The sequence below is a fragment of the Callithrix jacchus genome, chromosome 8 (assembly GCF_049354715.1).
Source record: "Callithrix jacchus isolate 240 chromosome 8, calJac240_pri, whole genome shotgun sequence".
NCBI classification, from domain to species: Eukaryota; Metazoa; Chordata; class Mammalia; order Primates; family Cebidae; genus Callithrix; species Callithrix jacchus.
Window position 1 is genome coordinate 18769522 of NC_133509.1, and position 24016 is coordinate 18793537.

The window sequence follows — 24016 nt, forward strand, 5'->3', positions numbered from 1 at the left end:
GAATAATTACATCACATCTTTCATATATCTCGTGAGTACCTGGCACCTCATACATACTCAGCAATGGCAGGCCCCTCTGCTGCTTCCTGCCAACTCAAAACATTCCATACCCCATTTCCTCCCCAGTAGCCTGACCTCCCATGGGGGGGGTCTCAGGTGTCAAAGAATAACTCAAAGGCATATATAGACAACCATTAGTCCACCAGTTACCTGGACATGAGGGAAAGCAGTCATAGATTAAATCCGTCTACCAAGGGCAAAAGGATGATTTATACAAAAAAGGGATTCTGGAGATGGAGGGGTGGTTACATGACAGCATGAATGTACCCAATGCCACGGAGCTGTGGGCTTAAAGGTGGTTACGATGGTCAATGTTATGTTATGCGTATTCTACCACAATCAGAAATACAGTTCGAGAAAAGACACTAAACAAATTGAAGAACATGCCCAAGGACAGGGAGAAGAAAGGAGGAAGGAGATAAGCAATTGTGCTTCCTTTCGTGGTGGCAGCAGCAGATTGGCAGGCATGAGGGAGGCCAGAGGGTTTGCCCAGGGCAGCTGCACAGCTGTCAGAGGTACCAAGTCCAGGTTCTGGATTCTTCAGGCAATCTAGGGAGTTTACCTGGGATGAGGACATGATTGGCCATCTCTGACCTTGGTTAGCAGCTCTGGGATATACTAGGTCTGCCCCACTACCCTTGCTAGAATCCTGTGCCTACACATTACCCATGAACCACGTTAAAGTGCAGGTCTGAGGCAGTAGGTGTGGGGTGGAGCCAAGGAGTCCACATTGCTTTTCTGTTTCTTTCTTTCTTTCTTTTTTTTTTTTTTTTTTTTTTTTTTGATACAGGGTCTCATTCTGTTTCCCGGGCTGAAGTACAGTGGGACCATCTTAGTTCACTGCAGCTTTCTCCTCCTAGGCTCAAGTGATCCTCCCACCCCAGCCCCCTCCCCATCCCCACCCACGTAGGAGGGACTATAGTTGCCTTGCCACCACCCCTGGCTAATTTTTGTATTTTTGTGTGGTTTCACCATGTTGCCCAGGCTGGTCTTGAACTCCTGGGCTCATGTGATCTGCCCACCTTGGCCTCCCGAAGTGCTGGAATTGTAGGCATGAGCCACCACGCCTGACCACAGTGTACATTTCTTATAGGTTCCCGGGTCCCTGAGGCCACTGGTCCAAGGACCACACTCTGAGTAACAAGGCCATAAAAAAGACAGAGGAGCCCAGCCAAGTTCATGGATCTTAGGGGACCTGATGCAGCCTGTGAGCCCCCACCCTAGTCTCCACCCCCCAGCATCATGAGAACAACAATTGCAGTATCTCAGTCTCAAAGAAGGGCCCTTTCATGCAGTTTGGGGACATCAGCAGACATGCCCCATATGGCCACATTAGCCAACTCCAACTGTTCAGTGTTCATTCTGACCGGTCACTGACCTGTGCACCTGCCGTTGAGTATTTTGAACATCACCCTAGAGGTGTTCACACAGGTTTTCTCTCCCTCCAAGGTGTAAGATGCCCCATAATTTTGTCCCTCTCATCACCATAACGATCCACTTCCATAGGGAGTGTTATCCAGAAAGAGAGGAAGGACAAGCCTGCAAATGCAGCCTTCACTCCACCTCCTGGAGATTCCCTAGCGACTCATCTTGTGGGTTCCCCCACATTTTGTGGCATACAGTCCCTGCCCCTTAACCCCGGGATGGCCCCTGATAGAGAGCCCTTGGTGCAAATACTGAGCTCCCAAGATGAGTATCTGACTGTGCCCTCAGGCCCAGGAGCAGACACTAATTTGGCCATCAGGGAGGCTCTAACCAAAGAGAAACGGATGGAGAGTAAATGCTGACCTGGCCGCTGACTCAAACTTCTGCCAGAAAGCTGAGTCCAGGGCTCATCCTAGTTCTTCTTGTATATCCCCATTTTCCAAGCGTCCCATCCCAAACATTAGCTAGAGTCACTGTGGAAACAGTAGGGAAAGATGTTTCTGAGGTCAGCCTCCTGGCCAGCATGAGGAATCCTCTGTGGTGTCTCTGACATAGGTCACAGCTCTTGTCGAAACTCTTTATCAGAAAGTTACTGTGTGTCCAATTACATCTATTTTCTGTACAGCTCAAGGTGTCACAAGATCTCCTTTTACAATGAACCAAAGTGTTTCTTACTAAGTCCCCCTGTGCTTTAGAAAAGGATGGCCCTACAGCCATTGGGGGACCCGTTCCACTTTCTTCAGGCTAAAAATTCCTGGTTTCTTCAGCTTATCCTTTCGTTCTTTAGTTTCTGAATTTCTAACCAACCCAAAACTCATTTGTGTTCTCAATAAACTGGATGGATTTCCTGTATCAGCAAATGGATGAAAAGAATGATGCTGGGCTTTCATTTTTTTATTGGAAAGATTCTTTTTCAAATAATGTTGATTTTTTCTGGTTATAAAGTAATACAGTATTATTTTAAGAATATGAAACATTTGGAAAACTATGCTCCAAATCTCTTCACTGAAAGAAAATTTGGCCAGGCACGGTGGCTCAAGCCTGTAATCCCAGCACTTTGGGAGGCCGAGGCAGGTGGATCACAAGGTCAAGAGATCAAGACCATCCTGGTCAACATGGTGAAATCCCGTCTCTACTAAAAATACAAAAAATCAGCTGGGCATGGTGGCGCGTGCCTGTAATCCCAGCTACTCAGGAGGCTGAGGCGGGAGAATTGCTTGAACCCAGGAGGCGGAGGTTGCAGTGAGCTGAGATCGCGCCATCATGCCATTGCACTCCAGCCTGGGTAACAAGAGCGAAACTCCATCAAAAAAAAAAAAAAAATTTAAGATTGTTTTAAGCTCTAGTTCAAGCTTTTTTCTTCTCGTACATACTTTACCTACATAGCTTTTTTCCTCATACGTATTTTAAAGATATAAATCGTAATGTATGTATAATTTGGTCACCTGTTCTTTTCACTTAATTATTATAAGAATAAAATCTTTAAAACATTGTTTTTATTATAAGCTATTATAGAACTACATAATTGAAACAATCTCCTATTTTCTAAATCTTTGGGATTTTTTAGTTTTTATGTATTTATTTTTATTTTTTTGAGACGGAGTCTCGTACTACCCCTCAGACTAGAGTGCAGTGGTGCAATCTTGGCTCACTGCAACCTCTACCGCCTGGGTTCAAGTGATTCTGCTGCCTCAGCCTCCTGTCTAGCTGAGATTATAGGCACCCGCCACCACACCCGGATAATTTTTTGTATTTTTAGCAGAGACAGGGTTTCACCATGTTGGCCAGGCTGGTCTTGAACTCCTGACCTCATGATTGGCCCACCTCACCCTCCCAAAGTGCTGGGATTACAGGCATGAGCCACCACACCAGCCTATTTTTATTTTTTAGAGACAGGTCTTGCCCTGTTGCTCCATGTCACCAGGAGCCTTTGGGCTACCAATTGGTCTTAGAGCAGGTTCAGCCCCTGGAATGACCAGCAGATGGCAGTCTTCCACCTGTGAATAGTTGCTTTGTGTAAAAGTCGGCTTTGTTAAGCTTTAGTCTGAGCTATGAAATTTTGTATTACTGGTAATAAACATGTGTTGAGCACCTGTTACATGCCAGTCAGGAATGAGACACAGGCTCTGATTCAACAAGCTGAAGCGAGAGAGACCAAAGAAAATTAAGGTTTGCAAACACTGAAGGGTACAGAGTGTGTCTTATTGCCCAATTTAAAATTAATTATTCTTTCCCTAAACGAATTGAGGTTGTAACCCCAGTGGGAATCTTCTCTTAAACTTCTAGGGACAAGTTCTTCTGGCTTAATGACTCGCCTTACCAACACCTTTCAGCTGCTTTTAATCGAGAGTGGGCCTTATCAGAAGTAAGCATCACTGACTTTTCATTCTGCAAATCAATGATAGGTTTAAGCATGTGTGCCATTTTTAATCACAATAGGAAAAAACGCTTTTAGAAAGTCCACCAGCCTCAGTTTGGTAACACCTAATTTCTAAGAAAGTTTTCCAGGAAAAAAATACTGAGCTACTTAAATTACAAGAAAATGATGCATAAAGCTGAGGTTCAAGAATAGTTATTACAGCCTTATAGTCCCTCAGGGGCCAATTGGGCCAAGTTTAGGATTTAACTGTTGGCTGGAGTGAGAAGGCAGTCCCCACCAGAGGGCTGCTTAGAAATTCCATGTGTTTCTGTGTTTTCTCAGCCTAGGAGTTCAATGACGAGGCACGTATTTTTCTGACTAGCAAAGCAGATTTGGTCCTTCTTTTAGGAACATCCTTTCAGGATTGTGGGTGGGTGGGGTTTGCAGCCTCCCTTGGAAGGTTAGTCCCTGCTCCCTGTTAGGGGCTTCTCCTTCCCCTTGCTTCTGCTGACCAATTTCCCGGGCCAGGTCCTGTGTGGCGAGCTCCTTTCACATTTATGCTTGTTGGGCTTTTCACTGCAGGTGTTGTTATAAAGTGAAACTCCTCTACCGGCCTCATCCGCGTGATGTCCTCCCATTGGGCACTGGCATGGTCCTTAATATTCTTCTTTTAAATTAAGCACATGGGGATGTGGAGACACTTTCCCAGATGCATCTGCATTACTTGGTTTTAAAAGCAGAAAATTGGCGGGGCACGGTGGCTCAAGCCTGTAATCCCAGCACTTTGGGAGGCCGAGGCGGGTGGATCACAAGGTCAAGAGATCGAGACCATCCTGGTCAACATGGTGAAACCCCGTCTCTACTAAAAATACAAAAAATTAGCTGGGCACAGTGGCGTGTGCCTGTAATCCCAGCTACTCGGGAGGCTGAGGCAAGAGAATTGCCTAAGCCCAGGAGGTAGAGGTTGCGGTGAGCCAAGATCGCACCATTGCACTCCAGCCTGGGTAACAAGAGCGAAACTCCGTCTCAAAAAAAAAAGGCAGAAAATTAAGTTAACTAGTCAGATGAAAATTAACTGGAAAGAAAGAATCTAAGCGTTGGTGACATGAAGACAACTGAAATTCTATTTACCTTTTATTACTGTTATTTATTTATTTTTTTTTTATTTTTTAGATGGAGTCTTGCTCTGCCACCCAGGCTGGAGTGTGCAGTGGTGCAATCTCAGCTCACTGCATCACTGCAACCTCCGCCTCCCGGGTTCAAGCGATTCTTCTGCCTCAGCCTCCCAAGTAGCTAGAATTACAGATGTGTGCCACCATGCCCAGTGATTTTTTGTGTTTTTAGTAGAGATGGGGATTTCACCACATTGGCCAGGCTGGTCTCAAACTCCTGACCTCAGGTGATCCTCCCTGCTTGGCCTCCCAAAGTGCTGGGATTGCAGGTGTGAGCCACCACTCCCGGCTTACCTTGTATTGTTTACAAGAGTGTTTAAATATCTTGAGTTTTAAAGTTTGGAAGAAACCCAGATCGTACATAGCTGAAAAAAAACACACAAACAAATCCTTTAGCCTAGAATATTCCAATTATTGTAACAAAGAAATTTTAAGCTAAGGGACTGAGTCATTGTCTCTGATTTCTAATAACAATCTAAATACAGCAAGGAACAGGAAAAATGTCTGCAAACCTGTAGGGGAGGAAACATGTTTGCTCTACATTCTTAGGTTCTCTGGCTGCAGTTTGCGAATTAAACTGACAGAACATTAACAGACAAAAATCTTACCAACTTTATTTGAAGTTAATGTTTTTCTGTGGCATGGACGGCCTCATAGGAAAGAAGTGAGTTAGACTCGAGGGCTTATATATCATTTTAACAAAGGGTGATAAATTATGGATAAGTGATTTGACAAATAAAAGGGGCTGGGGCTTCTAGGGGCAGAGTAAATTGTGAACAATTGACTAAGAAATATATGGGGGAAACAGAAAGAAGATAAGGATTATTTTATTAAAGTTTATTTGTGCAGACTCATCTTAGAGTCAGCTGCCCATCTCCAGTGATAAGAATATTCTCTTATCAGCAGGGAGCAGGGACTAACCTTCCAAGGGAGGCTGCAAACCCCACCCACCCACAGTCCTGAGAGGATATTCCTAAAAGAAGGACCAAATCTCCTTTGCTAGTCAGAAAAGGACGTGCCTCATCATTGAACTCCTAGGCTGATAAGACCCAGAAACCCTTAGAAAAGACTTCAGTCATGTGCTAAAGGGCCACGTCTAGGACTGGAAAGTGCTAATAGGTAAGAGAAATGAACAAGGCAGGGCCCAAGTTTATATGCAACTGATATTCATGGATTTACTCATGAGTAAGGGCACTGACCTGAGAAAGAATTAGAGATCCATTAGTTCCTGCTCTCACTAAGCCTATTTCAGCAAAGACCAAAAAAAAAAAAAAAAGACAGGACACAAATAACCATAATTTAAAGGCAGGAAGCAGCCCATAGAATGCCATGAGAATTCCAAGGCTGGAAAGAACAGCTTAAATTGGGCACTCAAGATAGTTTTCATGGAGGAGATGGTATTTGAGCTGAGCTTTAAAGACTTCTGATCTGTCCAGTGATGGGAAAGAGCATTTTAGGTGCAGGGAATGGCAGGGGCAAGGTCTCTGTGAGCATTTTCTGTGATCAGGGAATAGCAGCAACTCGGGGGCTGTCCAGCAGGAGGTATGTGGAATAGGACAATGGGAAATTAGTCTAGAAGAAGTGGTTCAATTGTGAGCCATATTATCGGAAACCCTTAACGCTAGTTGGGGAAGTCCATATGTGACTTGTGTTAGGAATGGAATGACTTCAGAGGGAATATTTAGCATGGAGTTCTCAACACCTGGAATCCCAATGCATTGAAAAAGCTGATGAGGCTGAGCAAGAAGCTACAACCACAGTACAGGGCAAGAAAGTAAATGGTCCTGGGGACCATGGGTGGAAAGGGACTAGACAGATTAGAGAAATGTGGCAAAACTAGAGTCTGCAAGATCTAATGGTTGTCTAGATGTTGGAAGCAAGAGGGTAGGAGAACCGTCAACTTTCAAATCCAGGTAGAAACTTGAAAGCAAATCAGAAAAACAGAAGGAATGGTAACAGTGGTGACGGTGTACATGCTGAATTCGAAGTATCCGTGGGACACCCAGATAAGAATGCCCAAAAAATGTTTGAAAAAATAAGATGAAGTTAGGGTGTGGTGGCACACACCTGTAATCCCAGCACTTTGGGAGGCCAAGGCAGTTGGATCTCTTGAGCTCAGGAGTCCGAGACAAGCCTGGGCAACATGGCAATATCCTATCTCTACAAAAAATACAAAAATTAGGTGGATGTGGTAGTGCTCACCTGGAGCTACTCAGGAGGCTGAGTTGGGAGGATCGCTTGACCCTAAAATGTTGAGGCTGCAGTGAGCCAAGACTGCACCACCTGGGTGATACAATCCCACCTGGATGACAAAGAGAGACCCTGTCTCAAAAAAAAAAAAAAAAAAAGACAAGATGAGAAGCAAAATAAAGGTACATTCCAAAGTATGTCAAGACAGATGGAAAATGCTCTATGAGCTTTGGCCTATGACTTGGGAATGTTTCCACTGTGCCCAAGGAGAGGACAGTGTGATTGGAGTAGAAAAATTATTAATAGTTATTTGGCTCTAAGCCAAATAATCTTCTAAGCTAAGATTTTATCCCTATGAGGCTTAGTTTTTCCATCTGAGAGTGGGAATGTAGGAGTTGAAGCCCCTTATGCCATGTATTGAGCACCTGCTGTCTGCAAAGCACATTATACATTCTCCTTAGTCCTGCCAGAGATGTGTCTCTATGCCAGTTGTCCAGATGAGCATGCCAAAGGTAGGAAGGTCTGGGTCACCTGCTCCAGGCTGCAGAGCTAGTGAGGATATCAACACTGCTGTACCTAGTTCCAAAGCCAAGCTCTCCCTCTGTACCAAGCTGTCTCCCAATCCTCTCACAGCTGTGGCCTTCAGGGACTGGAGCACTTTACCTTGATATCAGGCAGCAATATTGAGGTGACAGACTTCAGTCCCAGCCCAGACGTGGCTACTGGCAGGTAGACATGTGCCCAGGTTTTCATGCACCCATTCTGCTTCAGCTGAATATATTTTTTTACTTTTTTTATTTTTATTTTTACAGACAGGGTCTTCTCATTCTGTTGCCCAGGCTGGAGTGCAGGGTACAATCATAACTCACTGCAGCCTCAAACTCTTGGGCTCAGGTGATCCTCCCGCCTTAGCCTCTCGACTACAGGTCGAGACTGGGACTACAGGTGCACACCACCACTCCTCGCTAATTTTTTTTAAATTTTTGTAGGGCCAGTCTTGCTATGCTACCCAGGCTGGCCTCAAATTTCTGGCCTCAAGCAATCCTCCCGCTTCAGCCTCCCAAAGCTCTGGTATTACAGGCATAAGCCACCATACCTAGCCAACCTGACTATATTTTTGAAACCAAAAGCTGAGAAAGATAGCCTAACCGGTATAAGTGAATTAATTGCAGTGGTGAGACCGGATATTTGGAATTTAGAATGAAGCCCAACCCAGAAAATCTAAGGCAGGAGTCACCATACTGACATCCCATAATGGAGCAGGCTATGCATGAGAAACTGTCAGATATTTCTAGGGGAAACAGATGGCGGGAAATGAAACATTCCATCCTCCTTTGCATCATTTGAAAACGGCTTCAGCAGCTGCCAGGGCCTCCCCACTAACATGCCCTCCCCCTGTCTCACAGTGCTCAGCGGAGTGTGGGGCCGGAGTGCGGACACGCTCGGTGGTGTGCATGACCAACCATGTCAGCAGCCTACCCCTGGAGGGCTGTGGGAACAACCGGCCAGCAGAGGCCACCCCATGTGACAATGGACCCTGCACGGGCAAGGTGGAGTGGTTCACCGGGAGCTGGAGTCAGGTGAGTGGCCAGAACTGGGTACGTCTGCCTGTGCCAGGCAAGAGGCACCATAGCAGAGGGGTTAGGAACCAGGACTTTGTGTCAGGTGTCCCAACTTTGAATCCCAGTTGTGCCACTGTCTATCTGTGACCCTGGAGAAGCTATTTATACTCCTGGAGCCTCAGTTAGTCAACAGTGTTCATTGAGCACCTACTGTGTGCTCATCTAAGTACTCAGGCTATACCAGTGAGCAACACACAAATATCCCTGCCCTCAAGATTATGGTCTAACATGCTTTCCTCATCTACAAAATGCTGGTAGCCATGGTACCTTATGAGGTTATTTTTAGAAGAAATGAAACCGTGAAATCACACATATAAAGTATGTAGCACAGTGCCTGACACACAGTAAATGGTGGCTGCCATTAATATTCCTGTTAATAAAGCCAGTTCTTTTGGCATTTGACAGTGTCAGAAGCAGAAATTTTAGAAGTTGTAATGCTTCATTATGAAGAATAAATAATACTTAATACTTTAATAATTGATGAATTACATTTTCCATCACTCTTCCAAAACTGAACGTGAACCCCACTAAGAAAATATGGAAATGACTGCCTCGTTTTGATTACCATCAGTATTGGAGTTCTTGGAACACTTAGCATTTGGCTCCCAGGGCTGGCTGGTTCTCCAAGGACTGTTTGGCTTATGATCACAATTTGCACATTATCAAGACCTCTGGCTCCATATAGAATTTTATTTCTTTTAAGTAGCTTTAAAAACTGACCTTGGAAAAAAATGCACTGCCTTGTCCTTGTAAATGGATACAAACCCTTTGGAAAGCAATTTGGCAATAAAAGTCAAGAACCATAAAAATGTTCATTCGCCTTAACCCAGTCACCCCACTCCTGGGGATTCATTTTAAGGAAATAATTAACAAAAGGGGAAAAAAAGGCCTTTTTCAACAGAGATGATCATGACAGCAGGATGGTTGTGGATACTATGGTAGATCATAACTCAGGAAAATTTAAGGTGACAATGACAGCAATCATTAGGAAGATGTCTGAGAAGTGCATATGGCGTAATGGGAAGTGGGAAATAGAATGTGAAATTATTCAAACCCTATCACCTCTACCACTTCAATGTACAGTTTTTTATGCAAAAAGCATAGGGAAATGTTTTTCTTTTCAAATTCTCTTTAATGTTTTTATAATACAACTTGTAAAAGATAAAGAATTCAGAAAGAATTCAAGTACTTCCAGTGCTACTCTGATGAATAGCGAAGTTAGGCACACTTGCTAACTGATCCCAGCTTGACTTCTCATCAGTTTTCTGGCTTTAGGTGAGTGATTTGACCTCTGAACCTGTTTCCTCATAATACCAACCTCCTAATGTTGTTACGAGGTTTTTATGAGATGCTACACATAAAGTTACCCATTGCTTAGGATATGGGAAATACTTAATAAATATTAGTTTCCATCTCTCCACGTTTATTTTTTTCTGCCAGCTATTTCTATCTCATTGCTAGTAGCAAAACACATAAGACTTAAACCCCAAAGGTAATTTAATAGTGACTATTTGTGGGACACCAGTTATGCCAAATTATCCATAGATGTGTGAAGTCATAGCATCTGATCATTATAGTCACACAAGTGAAGATAAGTAATACAATTGAATTCACATGTCTACCATTCTCAGAAGAGAAGGGAGCAGGATTCAGGGCCTTTTTTGCTTGTGGCCTCCTATTGACTTTGGGACTAAGCTCAAAGAACTAAGAATGATATGAACCCTGGCAATGACAACCTTTATTTCTGCCAAGATTAGAAAGAAAGGATTTGTTGCCCTGTTGTCCAAAAGGGTCAGGATACAATTGAATGTGGACAAGGTTTTGGTTCTGGATTTATAAGGATGTCAGGGCCTGCTGGCAGCTCCCTGCCATAGGAATTTGACATTATCCCCAAAGAAATTGAAATGAGAGCATGCTTATTTCTTGAAAGGTAAGTTTTAAACATTAACTGACTTCAGAATATAAAAATAAATGTTTCTTTCAACGATGTGGGTTGAATGAAAGTTGGCATTTCGAATACCCAACCTGGTCATAGTGATTAGTCCAGGGTTAGACACATGACCCAACAGTTGGACGTGTGACCCAAGCTGAGCCAAACAGAGTCCTTCCTGGGGACATTTCATTTGTGTTTTAGGGAAGAGACTCACTAGGAGATTGTGAGCTCAGATGCTGGCAGTGGCCCTATTGAGGCTTGTGCAAAAAGCCAGCCTGAGAGGATGAGACCTAAGTCCATGGAGAGGCAGAGACCAAGGAGTTTCTGGCTTTAGAGTCTTTCTGACTCCACCAGTAAAGAAATTATATTCCTTTTCTGCTGCTTCTCAGATCCCTGGAAACTAGAGTATATCAAGCTTAGGACGTCTCTTTCTACTCTGGAGGCATAGTAGCCCAACTTTTATTCATAAGCATCTGCCAAGTCCATTATTTATGATCAGAATCATTTCCATTATTCTCTATCAATTCTGAGTTTACTACAACCTTAGATTGTCTTCATTCTGGGGAGATCCGTCACCGTCTCTAGTCTTCTGGAGCAGCCATTTTGTTGGCCTGTGGGTGTGGAGCAGTTTATTGATTGCATTTATTGCAATAGATATTTTTATTCTCATCTTTTCATGGATCAGTGATCCACCAAAATGCAACTATAGGAATTCTTTGGTGCAGAAACATGCAAAACTGCCATCACTTCTCATTGAAAGCATTTATCCCTATTAAATATTACTTGGTCATGTATGCTTTTATCTGTGATTATATTTTATCTACTGTTTGAATTACTCCATTATTGATTTTCACCTGATATATCTTCATCAGTTTCTTAATTTTCAAACTTTCTATGTATTTTTAAGATATGTCTTTCATGTGCAGGACTATTTTTTACATTATTTTTACCTAATCTATAAACCTCTGTATTTTAAGAGTTAAATTTTAACCATTTATACTTATTGTAATCCTTATTTTTTGTATTTTGTGTTTTCTATTACCATGCTTTCTTGCTTCTTTCCTCTTTCCTTTCTACATGTTTATTATTAGGCAGGTTTTTAAAATTCCATTTCTTCTCTTCTAACATTTTGAAAGTTATACATCTTCTAGTGGTATGTCTTCTGTGATAACACTCAAATTTTTAGCACAGAATTTTAAACTTTTATGTTTCCATTAGTGTCAAGTTATCAGTAACTACATCCTCTCCTAAAAGAAAATAGAAGCCTTCTCCTTTTATTTACCTCCACCCTCTCAATCTACAATATTTCCAGAAAGATGTTGGTATTATCTGGATCTAGCTCCAGATTAATGTTAATTTTATAGAAAATATGAATTTAAATTTTAAAACAGCTTTCTCCTCTCCCCAAAGGTTATTTTTTATTGAAATATAATTTACATACCATAAAATTCACCCTTTAAAAATATACAATTCATTCGTTTTTAGTAAGTTCACAAAGTTGTACAACCGTCAGCATTATCCAATTCCAACACATTTTGATTATCCAAAAAAGACACCTGGTATTCATTAGTAATAACAGCTTTTATCGGTGTCTTTGCCAGCTCCTTCTTTTATATTCTGTGTCATCTTCCTGGTTTCTTTTTATTTTGCTGAAGGCTATAACCCAGCAAGTCTTTTGATTAGGATTTGTAAGTGGTAAGGTTTCTGAGCCCTTGAATACTTAAAAATGACTTCATTTTGCACTTTGACACGAATGCTTCTGGCAGATGGCTCACTGCTTCCTCTTCCTTGGCATAGTCAGGCCAGCCTGGCTGCTCTTAGCTAGTAACTCAGCTAATCACTCACTGTCCGTCCACCACCAATCTAGCCTGAAGCATGTGAGCTTTGCTAGAGCTCCTCCTCTGTGTGCATTTGGACTCCAGTTTCCTTCTTCACTTTGATCTCGTCTGTTTTTCAGTGTTCAAAGATTCCCCATAATTTCTGGACCACCAAGACTGAGTACCCTTTCTTGTTTTCAAATGCTGCCTCATGCACACATACACACACACACAGAGAGAGAAATACACACACAGAGAGAGAGAGAGAGAGAGAGAGATTGAGAGATGCATACACACACACATTTATTCACTTTCCAGACATACATATTCTGCTATTTCTGATCATTTACAGTAAAAGAAGGCTGAGACGTGCTCATTCTCCCTTAAGAACACAGTCTTTTCAAGGACTTGCCAAAACATAGCAGAAGATAACTTCAGGTTCAGATTGAGGTTTGCAGTCTTCTTTTCTGCCACACACTTAGTACAGAGGTAGGATCTCATAGCAGTGAGGGATCTTGCAGATCATGTTTCCAAACCCCTCATTTTCAATTTTCAGATAAGATCAGAGCGACCTGGGGAAGTGCAGTGTCTTGGCCAAAGGCACCGAGCTATTTACTGATGCTGTCGAGACTAGTTTCCATGTCTCCTGACTTCAGTCCAGCATTCCACCCCTGCTGCCCACCCCCACCTCCCACCCCTGCCCCATCCTCATTCTTTCTGCTGAGAGGCCAGCCTTTGCCTGCTGCAGCCTGTGGCTCTTCTCCTGCCTTCAATTCTTCCATTGGCTGCAGCACTTGAAAGAAAAGGACAAGACACGAATACATTCCAAATCATAAACTAACATGGAGGAAAATAGGAGAAACAGACTAGAAAATTTTGTAGTTTTTTGGCCGGGTGTGGAAGCTCACGCCCATAATCCCAGCACTTTGGGAGGCCAAGGCAGGCAGATCACCTGAGGTCAGGAATTCGAGACCACTCTGTCCAATATGACGAAACCCCATCTCTACTAAAAGTACGAAAATTAGCCAGGCACAGGGGCTCACAGCTGTAGTCCCAACTACTTGGGAGACTGAGGCAGGAGAATCGCTTGACCTGGGAGGCAGAGGTTTCAGTGAGCTGAAATCTCACCACTGCATGCTAGCCTGGGCAACAGAGAGACACTTCATCTCAAAAAAAAGAAATATTGTGGTTTTTTTAATGCTACAAAGATGGCAAAAAGGCATGGACAAAGTAGAAACTTCTGATGGTGTTAACCTCTGCTAATTCATGCCCTGTGTGACTAATTCATCATTTGTTGGTTTGGGGGTTTTATAATTTTTTTTCTGTAGGTAGGTGTTTTTCTTTCTCCCTGTTTTTATTTGATTGTGTGGCTGCTTATGAATAGCAAAGCTAATGTTTAAAGTGTGAACTGCAGACATCGTTACAGGCTTTTTCTAAAGGTAGTAGATTCTTTGAAGTCTATAAAAGTACATAGAACACTGCTTTACAACTTTTAATCCGAAAGTATTAAGAGGCTGGGTACAATGGCTCATGCCTGTAATCCCAGAACGTTGAGAGGCCCAGGCAGGAAGGTTGCTTGAGGCCAGGAGTTCCAGATCAGCCTGGGTAACAGAGTAAGATCCTGTTTCTCAAAACAATTTTTTTTTTTTTTTTTTTTTTTTTGAGACAGAGTCTTGCTCTGTCACCTAGGCTGGAATGCAGTGGCGCCATCTTGGTTCACTGCAATCTCCACCTCCCAGATTCCAGTGATTATGTTGCTTCAGCCTCCCAAGTAGCTGGGATTATAGATTCGTGCCACCACGCCCAACTAACTTTTTATATTTTTAGTAGAGACAGGGTTTCACCATATTGGCCAGGCAGGTCTCAAACTCCTGACCCGAGGTAATTCACCCACCTTGGATTACCCCTGTAATCCTACCTGGGCCGGGATTACAGGAGTGAGCCACTGTGCCCAGCCCCCATCTCTAAAAAAATTTTTTTTAATTAGCAGGCCAACACCTGGTGTGATGGCTCTGCCTATCATCCCAGCACTTTGGGAGATTGAGGCAGGCAGATCATTTGGGCTCAGGAGTTCAAGACCAGCCTGGGTGACATGGCAAAACCCCGGCTCTACAAAAAAATACAAAAATTGTCCAGGCATGGTGACATGTGCCTGTATTCCCTGCTACACTGGAGGCTGAGGTAGGAGGATTACTGAGCCTGAGGGGTGGAGGTCACAGTGAGCCAAGATTGCACCACTACACTTTAGCCTAGGTGACAGAGTGAGATCCTGTCTCAAAAAAATTTAACCAGGCGAGGTTGTGCACACCTGTGGTCCCATGGATGCTTAGGTGGGAGGATCACTTGAGCTCAGGAGGTTGAGGTTGCAGGGAGCCATGATCACACCACTACACTTCAGTCTGGGTGACAGAGTGAGACCTTGTCTGAAAAAAAAAGAAAAAAGATTGAGTAAACCAAACAAAAAAATTTAGCCAAGTGATAGATAACTAAATAGCATAATTTATATGCATTATATGCATTTTATTTCCATGAACTAACAAAATGCATCAACATATGGAATCGCCTAGCTTCTTTGTGGGATCACTACCCCATGGCACAGATTTCGGCACCACATATGGAAACAAGAAGATCGGGCTCTGTAGTCACAGTTCCTGCTGGCTGCCCTGTTGGAAGGGGAGAGTTGACCACAGCGTACATTTTCCCAAGTCTTGGGTCTTCTCAGCTTTAGGTGTTCACAGATGTGCAGAGTCTGGGAGTGCATTCAGTCACAGTACCCACCTCCAAGGAGACTAACGGATAAAACGAGAATGTCAGCTCATTGTCTTACCTCCTGTGAGAGGTGTCAGAGCCTATGGGACAGAAACAACCCAACGACCTGGCTGATGTGATCCTGCAGGAGAGTTTACGGTAAACTATTTCCCTGTCAGCACAGAAGACAGCAAGATCTTAGTGACCAGCATCCTCCAGTTGTGACCATCAGGGTACCACAGAACTGTTAGGGAATTGCAATCCATATGCCACTTCTCTTCCAGAAACATTTCCAGGTTCCCATGCAGTTCTTCCTCCCAGAATTGGTGGTAGAATTGATGGTGCCCATCATAAGCATCCCCTGATGCACAGCAGTTGCCGCCCCTTTCCATCATGTGACACTCAACTTTCTCTGCTTCTTTCTGCAGTGTTCCATCGAGTGCGGGAGTGGGACACAACAGAGGGAGGTGATTTGTGTTAGAAAGAATGCAGATACCTTTGAAGTGCTGGACCCCTCTGAATGTTCTTTCCTGGAAAAACCCCCCAGCCAGCAATCCTGCCACCTCAAGCCTTGTGGAGCCAAATGGTTTAGCACCGAATGGAGCATGGTAAGTCATGGTGCTCTTGATGGAGGTTGCATTGGCACACCATTCCCCAGCTGAACTTCCATAGACCCCTCTGGGCCAGGCACTGGACTCAGCCCTTTAAGAGATTCCGTACAGCAATCTACCTTAGGTGGTGGCTGCTGGGATACCTCATGACGCAGCCTGCTTGGTGGAGGAGGCCTGAAACCTGGATGATCTTGGTTTCTAAATTGTAGCAGCCATAAAACAGTGACTCTCACACTTCAGTGTGCCAAGGAATCATCTGGGGATCTTGTTTGACAAGTCCAACTCTGGGCCAGCCCTGGCCGAGGATTTGCATTTTTAGCAAGTTCCTAAGGTGTGTTGGATGAAGTTGTCTTTGGACTGCATTTTGAGCAATGCTGCCAGAGAGGATTGAGGGTTCAAGGGTGCTGTTAAAAGTACTACATCTGATGTCAGGCCTAGTGGTTCACGCCTGTGATCCCAACACTTTGGGAGGCCAAGTTGGGAAGATCATTTGAGGCTAGCAGTTTGAGACCAGCCTGGGCAACTAGCAAGACCCCATCTCTAAAAAAATTTTTTAATTACTATATCTGTAGTGACCTCTTTATAAAACTCACCAGAGGAATTTCTGTCAGACCTCAGTACTTGTCTGCCTGTCTCCGTGTGTGTGTGTGTGTGTGTGTGTGTGTGTGTGTGTGTGTGTGTGTACACTTTTTAAAAATCCTATAGACATTCTGGATTATGGGTTGTGGGACTGATTCTGTTTTCTCTTTGAACTGGCTACTAGGAAGCTCAAAACCAAAATGATGGCTCACCTCAAAGAGAGAGTACATCAGATGCTGCAAAGTGGATTTTATGCGCCAATATTCCCGTACCTTCTCTTTCTTTTCCCTACCCTTATCGTCCTTTAGTCCTAGTTTTCTCACTTTTTTTTTTAAATCTGTGGCCCTCTAAGTCTTTCTCAAGTCATTTCAAATCCCTTTTATAAAGGAGGGAAGTAGTGTTAAGTGAAGAAAGAGAAGGAGAGATTAATAAATACAGAAATAAGTCATTAAGAAATGAAAGGGGAACGGATGGATGTAGTGATAAGATATATTTTTTTCAAGTTGAAGCATTCATTTTAAAGAAATTTCCTAAAATAGAAAACCTCATCACGAGGTGATCATTCATTCCAGGTGACCAGAAAACCTCCAGAGGGCACCATTCCAGGTGACCATTGGCATAGTCCTGTGGGTCGGGGTGGGACGTGGGGGAAAAGTCATTCTGTTTCTCATCACTGACGGTTTTCAAGCAGAGGCTGTAGTGAGCCCAGAGTAGGGGCCAGAGCCTTTCTCACAATGATTCAAGAGCAGTAAAAGGGAATTTTGCTTAGAAAAAAATATGTATGAATAAAAGTTGAGAGTTCTATTTCCAAAAAGTATCTGTCTGCTCCAGTGGTAACAGCCATTGGCTGTGTAGCAAACCACATCTCAGAGGCAGACGGGAACCAAGGAGGTGGGTCAAAAAGTGTCCTGTCAACTTCTGGGAAGTGGAACTTCATTATTATACTGTTGACCAAGGCTTGAGGATACAAGAACAGATCGCAATTTTCTTTTGTCATCTGGTCCGGGAAGTCTACAAAGAGCCATGCTCACCAGGCCAAGTCAAAGGAGATAATCTCCAAAAACACCTGCTGGAATCAACCCAAATGTCTGTCAACAGGTGAACGGACAAACCCTGGTGCATCCACACGGTGGGACAAAAAACTCAGCAATGAAAAAATGGATGAACTTCCAGTGCGTTTTGCTAAGTTAAAAAAAAAAATCTAGGTTCTGAAAACTACATGTTATACGAGTCCATCTATATAATATTCTGAAGCTACAGAGACAGAGACCAGATCAGTGCATGCCGGAGGATGAGTGAGCACATCTGTGCAATCTGACCACACAGGGGCAGCACAGGGGAATGTTTTTTGTGCACAGTGAAACTATTTCATGTCTTGTTTGCAGTGGGAGTTACACAACTGTATGAATTTGTCAAAACTAATAGATATGTATGCCACAAAAAGGGAAATTTTTAGATGCAAATTTAGAAAAAAATTGAAACAAATATGAAGTCAGTGGTTACTATAATAGCGAAGGACTAATGGAAGCTAGACTTCTTTGAATGTACCTTGTTTTCCAAATTTGAGTTTGGAACTAAGTAAATATTTTAGATAATTATAAAAAGAAAATTAAAGAAAGCAATCCCCCAAAACTGAAAATACAGTGAAACAAATTAATCTAAACGTGTTTCCAGTTGGTGGCACCAGCACTAATGCAAGTGGCTTTAATACCTGGTAATTTGACAGTCTATCCCTAAAAAAAATTACTGCAGAAAAACATTCACACTATTTGAAATAATCCTATTTTTGGTGAGAGTGTTGTATTGGATACAGTGATTGGGCATATCATGTGTGAGAAGGCAGATGAGTAATTAGATGGTAGTATAATTCTGTTAGCCCCAGTATCCTTGAGAAGTAAGATTCTCTGCTTAGGAGAAAGGATATAAAGATACAAGATAGATATCATATAGCTTAAGACCTCAGTAAAAAGCCTGTTGTCCTGAATTCGAATTGGAAGTGTCAGTATGAACTTATAAGTTATCTTTCTAAAAATCTTTCCTAATTTCACCCACTGAAAGGGTCTAGAATCAGTGACCAATCCAGGGATTCAGAGTGGGTGGCTGCTTCCAGATCTGGGGCAGCATATATGTAAGTTAGGCTGGACTATCCTTTCCTGGCAGGCAGCAAGGAAGTTCTTCAACAACAGAGCTCGTGTCCAAAGCATCCCAGAGCCAACTCATAGAGGCTCCTGTGAGCCACTGAGCATCAGTAAGAATAATAATGCAGTAGATTGGATGAAACACATTATATGCGTTTAAATACATCCATTTACAATAAGTTTATAATACTTTAAAAAACTAATAGGTCATCATTATAGGATGTTAGGGAACCAACTTACTATTATGAAAACTGGTACATGAAGGGAAAGATTCAAGTGTTTATGCTCTCTTTCTTAAACAAACCCTGCCACTGGGTAACCAAAGAGGAATGGTGCCGAGGGAAGGATTCTTTATGAAAGATTCCCAGCTAATAGAAGGAGAAATGATAGAATTAGAATTCCAAGCCCCCAATAAACTCACGGATCTGAGCATTGCATGTCAGTGGCCACTAATATCCCCAAAGAGAGACAGCCGCCTGGGAAGTAGTCTCAAAAACACACCCAATAAAAACCCCTGCACCTGTTAAGGCCTGTTCTAGGTCCAACTTGCAGTGTTCAGGAAATAGAGGAACACACACTGCACCATGGGAACACAGTCAGCAAAATCCAGACTATGGGAAACCATGGAACAAATGACTCAGTTCCACCCCCCACTGCAACCAAAAACTTTTTAAGTGCAAGGAGGAAAAAGACAGTGGAAGGGAAACCTATGGATTGAAGGATTCGTGAAAGACATTTTGACCGATTGCAATGTGCAGACCTGATGCAGATACTGATTTTTAAAGGGAAATATAACCTGTATTAAAAAAATCTTGACCAGGCCCAGTGTTTCATGCCTATAATCCCAGCATTTTGGGAGACCATGGTGGGCGGATCACCTGAAGTCAGGAGCTCAAGACCAGCCTGGGCAACATGGTGAAACCCTGTCTCTAACAAAAATACAACAGTTAAGACAGGTGTGGTGATGAATGCCTTGTAATCCCAACTACCGGGGAGGCTGAGGCAGGAGGATCGCTTGAGCCTGGGAGGCAGAGGTTGCAGTGAGCTGAGGTCACACCACTGCACTCCAGCCTGGGCAACAGAGCAAGACTCCATCTCAGAAAAAAAAAAAATCTATAGGAGTCATAAGATAAGTAGGAATACTCAGTCTATATTGAAGAGAATAAATTATTATAATTTCTAGGCAGAATTTATATGTAAAGAACTTATATATAAACTCTAAAAGAGAGAGTTCTTGTCTTTTATAACTACGCCCTAAATTATATGGAAGAAGTGATCAGATGTCTAGATTTGCTTCAACGTAGTGGGAGGAGCAGGAGGGCTGGGAATATGGGTGGGACACACCTGGCATGAGTTGCTAATTGTGGAAGCTGGTTGATAGGTACATGATAGAATTTTCGTATTCTATCTCCTTTTGGAAACGTTTGAGATTTTCCAGTGTCTGTCTTCTCCAGTGTGCTGAGCTACTGGTCTGCCCAAAAATCTGACTTTTTCCCTTTGTTCCCACGCAGTGTTCCAAGAGCTGCCAGGGCGGCTTTCGGGTCCGGGAAGTGCGGTGTCTGTCAGACGACATGGCTCTGAGTAACCTCTGTGACCCTCAGTTGAAACCAGAAGAGAGAGAATCTTGTAACCCTCAGGACTGTGTCCCTGAAGTTGGTAAGTAGAGATTTCAGTCATGGGGGAAAGGTTGGTATTTTTTAAGCTTGTCAGATTCTCTGATGTGACAATAACAAGCCTCTTCCAGGTCTTTCTGTGACCTTGCGCACAGTCATGGAGTTCAGAGGGTCAAAGTGCCTTTGATATTACAAGTTTCATAGTTTAAGATGATCATTCATAGTGTGGATGGCTGTCTAAGCGACCCAGCAAGAGACACGCTTTAGTGTGGATTGATTAAAATGGCAGTGATGGCCAGGTGCGGTGGCTCACATCTGTAATCCCAGCTCTTTGGGAGGCTGAGGCAGGTGGATCACGAAGTCAGGTGTTCGAGACCAGCCTGGGCAGCATGGTAAAACCCCGTCTCTACTGAAAATACACAAAATTAGCCAGGCATGGTGGTGAGTGCCTGTAGTCCCAGCTACTCAGGAGGCTGAGGCAGGAGAATTGCTTGAACCTGGCAGGCGGAGGTTGCAGTGAGCCAAGATCACACCACCACACTCCAGTGTGGACAACAGAGCAAGATTCCATCTCAAAAAAAAGGTAATGCCTTCAAAGATTTGACTCTAGGTCAAAGTAGTAAAGTGTCGACTTTTAATTGTAAATGCAAACCAGTGTAGACTGGACCATGTGGAGAGATTCTGGAACCTTAGTGAGTTAACAGAGAAGGGAGGAAGAGGAGAAGACCACGAACTGGTAGAGACAGTGATGGAGGGTCCGACCGTGTCTCAGAGGGATGCAGTGACTAGACTCAAGGAGAGGGAGTGACAGCAGGAAGATCTAGGCCACACAGTGGTCAGAGTCCTGCAAGGAACAGCAGCCTTGCACTTCAGAAGACTCCAACCTGCACCCTTGAAATAGGGGCCAGTTTCCTGGAGGAAAGCACTGGAGAGCATTAGGGAGGTTATGCCCACTCCTGGGCTGCAGTTCATGAGGAAGTGTCTCATCCCATCAGGGAAACTCAAGTACAGCCAGAAAACTAAAGAAGGCACCTTGCACATAGATTGGGCAGATAGGAAGTGTGAGGTGGGTGGAGATGCACCTCCAGAGGCATACTGAATGCCCCAAAGCCCCACCTAAAATCCACTCAGAATGCACCCCCAGGTGTAGTCAGGATTGGTTCCAGAATAGAGCTGCACCGAGCTCCTTTCAGTAGGCCTTTTCACAGTCTATTTACACAGAACCTATTTACTTTCCTTTCTTCACAGGAAATGTATTAATGTATCAATAAGCTGTCATGGGGTAGATTCCTCCTGCTCTGGACCAAATTGAAGGTTTTAATGGACTGACCTAACATCCTTTCTATCCCAGAGATGTGTCAGTTACAGAATAGATGCTTTATAATTAAGAGGCTCCTACATCCCAGCAATGACCCATGACTAAAGTTATGGGGATGATCATTCCCAGTAGCAACCAAAAAAAATGTAAATTCCATAAGAAGAAAATTATCCAGAAGTATATAAGATCTATATAGAAAAAAATAAAAGTAAGAAAGCCTTACTATAGAACATAAAGGGAAATGTGAATAGACAGAGACATTAACATATTCCTGGATGGGAATGCTCAATACCATAAAGATGATAAAAGAAGGTTCCCGAGGGGAGCTGTATGTGCTGTATATTAGAACATATTACAAAGCTACAGAACTAAAACAATTAGGTTGGTACAAAAGTAATTGCAGTTTTTGCCATTATTTTCAAAGCTGGATTCACTTTTGCACCAACCTAATATATGATTTAGGCATATCATATGTGAATGTCATAATGCAGAATTCTGAAACAGACTCCTTTATAAAGGGAAGTTAAGTTTGTTAAGTGTGGAATGATAAGTGGGGAGAGGAGAGACTTCCATTGTATTGAAACCATACTGAAGATTGCTTTAAAAATATAAAATATGTAAATGTCTAATGGATTAAAGACTCTAACAGAGAAAATGCTTTGTAAAAATGCTAGAAGAAAATATTTTGGGCTGGATGCAATGGCATACGCCTGTAATCCTAGCACTTTGGGAGGCTAAGGTGGGAGTATTGCTTGAAAATAGGAGTTCAAGACCAGCCTGGGAAACATAGTGGGACCCCATGTCGACAAAAAATGTTTAAAAATTATCTGGGCATGGTAGTGCATGTCCCAGCTAATTGGGAAGCTGAGGTAGGAGGATCACTAGAGCCCAGGAGGTTAAGGCCACAGTGAGCTACAATCCCCCCACTGCACTCCAGCCTGGGAGACAGAGTGTGACCATGTCTCAAAAAAAAAAAAAAAAAAAAAGAAAAGAAAAAAAGTTATACACATGAAGTTGCCTGTTTGTCTCAAGCCAGAAAATATAACTAAAGACAGTCAAAATTGCCAGGTCCTTAGAATTGATTGTATAATTCTTAAAGCTAGAATTACTGGCATAAGCAAATCATGCTCTGAAGGGCATCCCTCAGCTGCCTCACTTTGTCAAAGGCTTTTAACTAATGTAATGTGCTACAAAATGAGTCGTCACTGTTTTCGTCTTCTGTGTTTGTCTATGGTGTCTTTTCAAGTGGGGGAAATTGTCTAGCTTCTAATTACATAAAATCCAACTGAAGGAAAAAGGGAAGCTGTGAGATTAACAAAACAGAACTGTAGACACAGCCTTGGTATTCTTCGATATGCCTCAAAATTATACCTGTCAACACCAAAGTTACTAAAAATGTCCAGGCCACAAGCCAGAGTTACGGCACACAGGGTATATCCCAGAGGGCTGCTGATAGCAATAATCTGTGTAGGCTCTGAAGGCAAAGAAGGCTCAGGTGCACATTTCGATCATGATGCTGAAGAAGAAAATAGTACCTGAGTACGTGGGTATGTGTGTGCTGTTGTCAGCTTTTTGAAATCACCCTACAATTGATAGCATCTTTTCCTTTTTTTTTTTTTTTTTTTTTTTTTTTGAGATGGAATCTTGCTCTATCACCAGGCTGGAATGTAGTGTTGTGATCTTGGCTCACCGCAACCTCCGCCTCCTGGGTTCAAGCAAGTCTCCTGCCTCAGCCTCCCAAGTAGCTGGGATTACAGGTGCATGCCACCACGCTCAGCTAACTTTTGTATTCTTAGTAGAGACAGGGTTTCACCATGTTGTTCAGGCTGCTCTCAAACTCCTGACCTCGTGATCCACCTGCCTCGGCCTCCCAAAGTGCTGGAATTACAGGCATGAGCCACCGTGCCCGGCCTGATAGCATCTTAAAAGCAAATAAATGTCACTCAAGTAGACAAAAAATTAAATCCCAATATAGACAGAACTCATTCAATTTAAAAAAAGACAAATGGTCCAATTGTGTAAAGCATAAAGGCAATGAACAAACCCACCAAAAGGCAGGGCATGGTGGCTCACACCTATAGTCCCAGCCCCTTGGGAGGCTGAAATGGGTGGATCACTTGGGTCAGGAGTTTGAGACCAGCCTGGGAAACATGGCGAAACCCTTCTCTACCAAAAACACAAAAATTAGCCAGGTGTGACAGTGCATGCCTGTAGTCCCAGCTACTTGAGAGGCTGAGGTGGGAGAATCACCTGAGTCCAGGAAGTTGAGGCTGCAGTGAGTCACGAACGCACCACTGCACTCCAGCCTAGGTGACAGAGTGAGACCTTTCTCAAAGAAGAAAAAAAAAAAAAATCTACCAAAAGAGGCTGAGGAAATGCTCAAGCTACTAGTAATCAGAAATGCAAATTTTAAAAGTAATTGGAGTCCGTG

General features: G+C 43.1%; 1 protein-coding gene across 2 annotated transcripts in view; it reads left to right on the plus strand.

Moving 5' to 3' along the window:
* The window catches only part of THSD4 (thrombospondin type 1 domain containing 4), a 672648-nt gene that overhangs the window by 639696 nt on the left and 8936 nt on the right, over nt 1–24016 (plus strand). For both annotated transcript variants that reach the window (XM_035259084.3, XM_035259085.3), the window contains 3 exons: nt 8613–8786; nt 15755–15934; nt 20166–20310. In XM_035259084.3, the coding sequence (XP_035114975.1) occupies nt 8613–8786; nt 15755–15934; nt 20166–20310 (499 nt within the window). The remainder of the gene's footprint in view (nt 1–8612; nt 8787–15754; nt 15935–20165; nt 20311–24016) is intronic.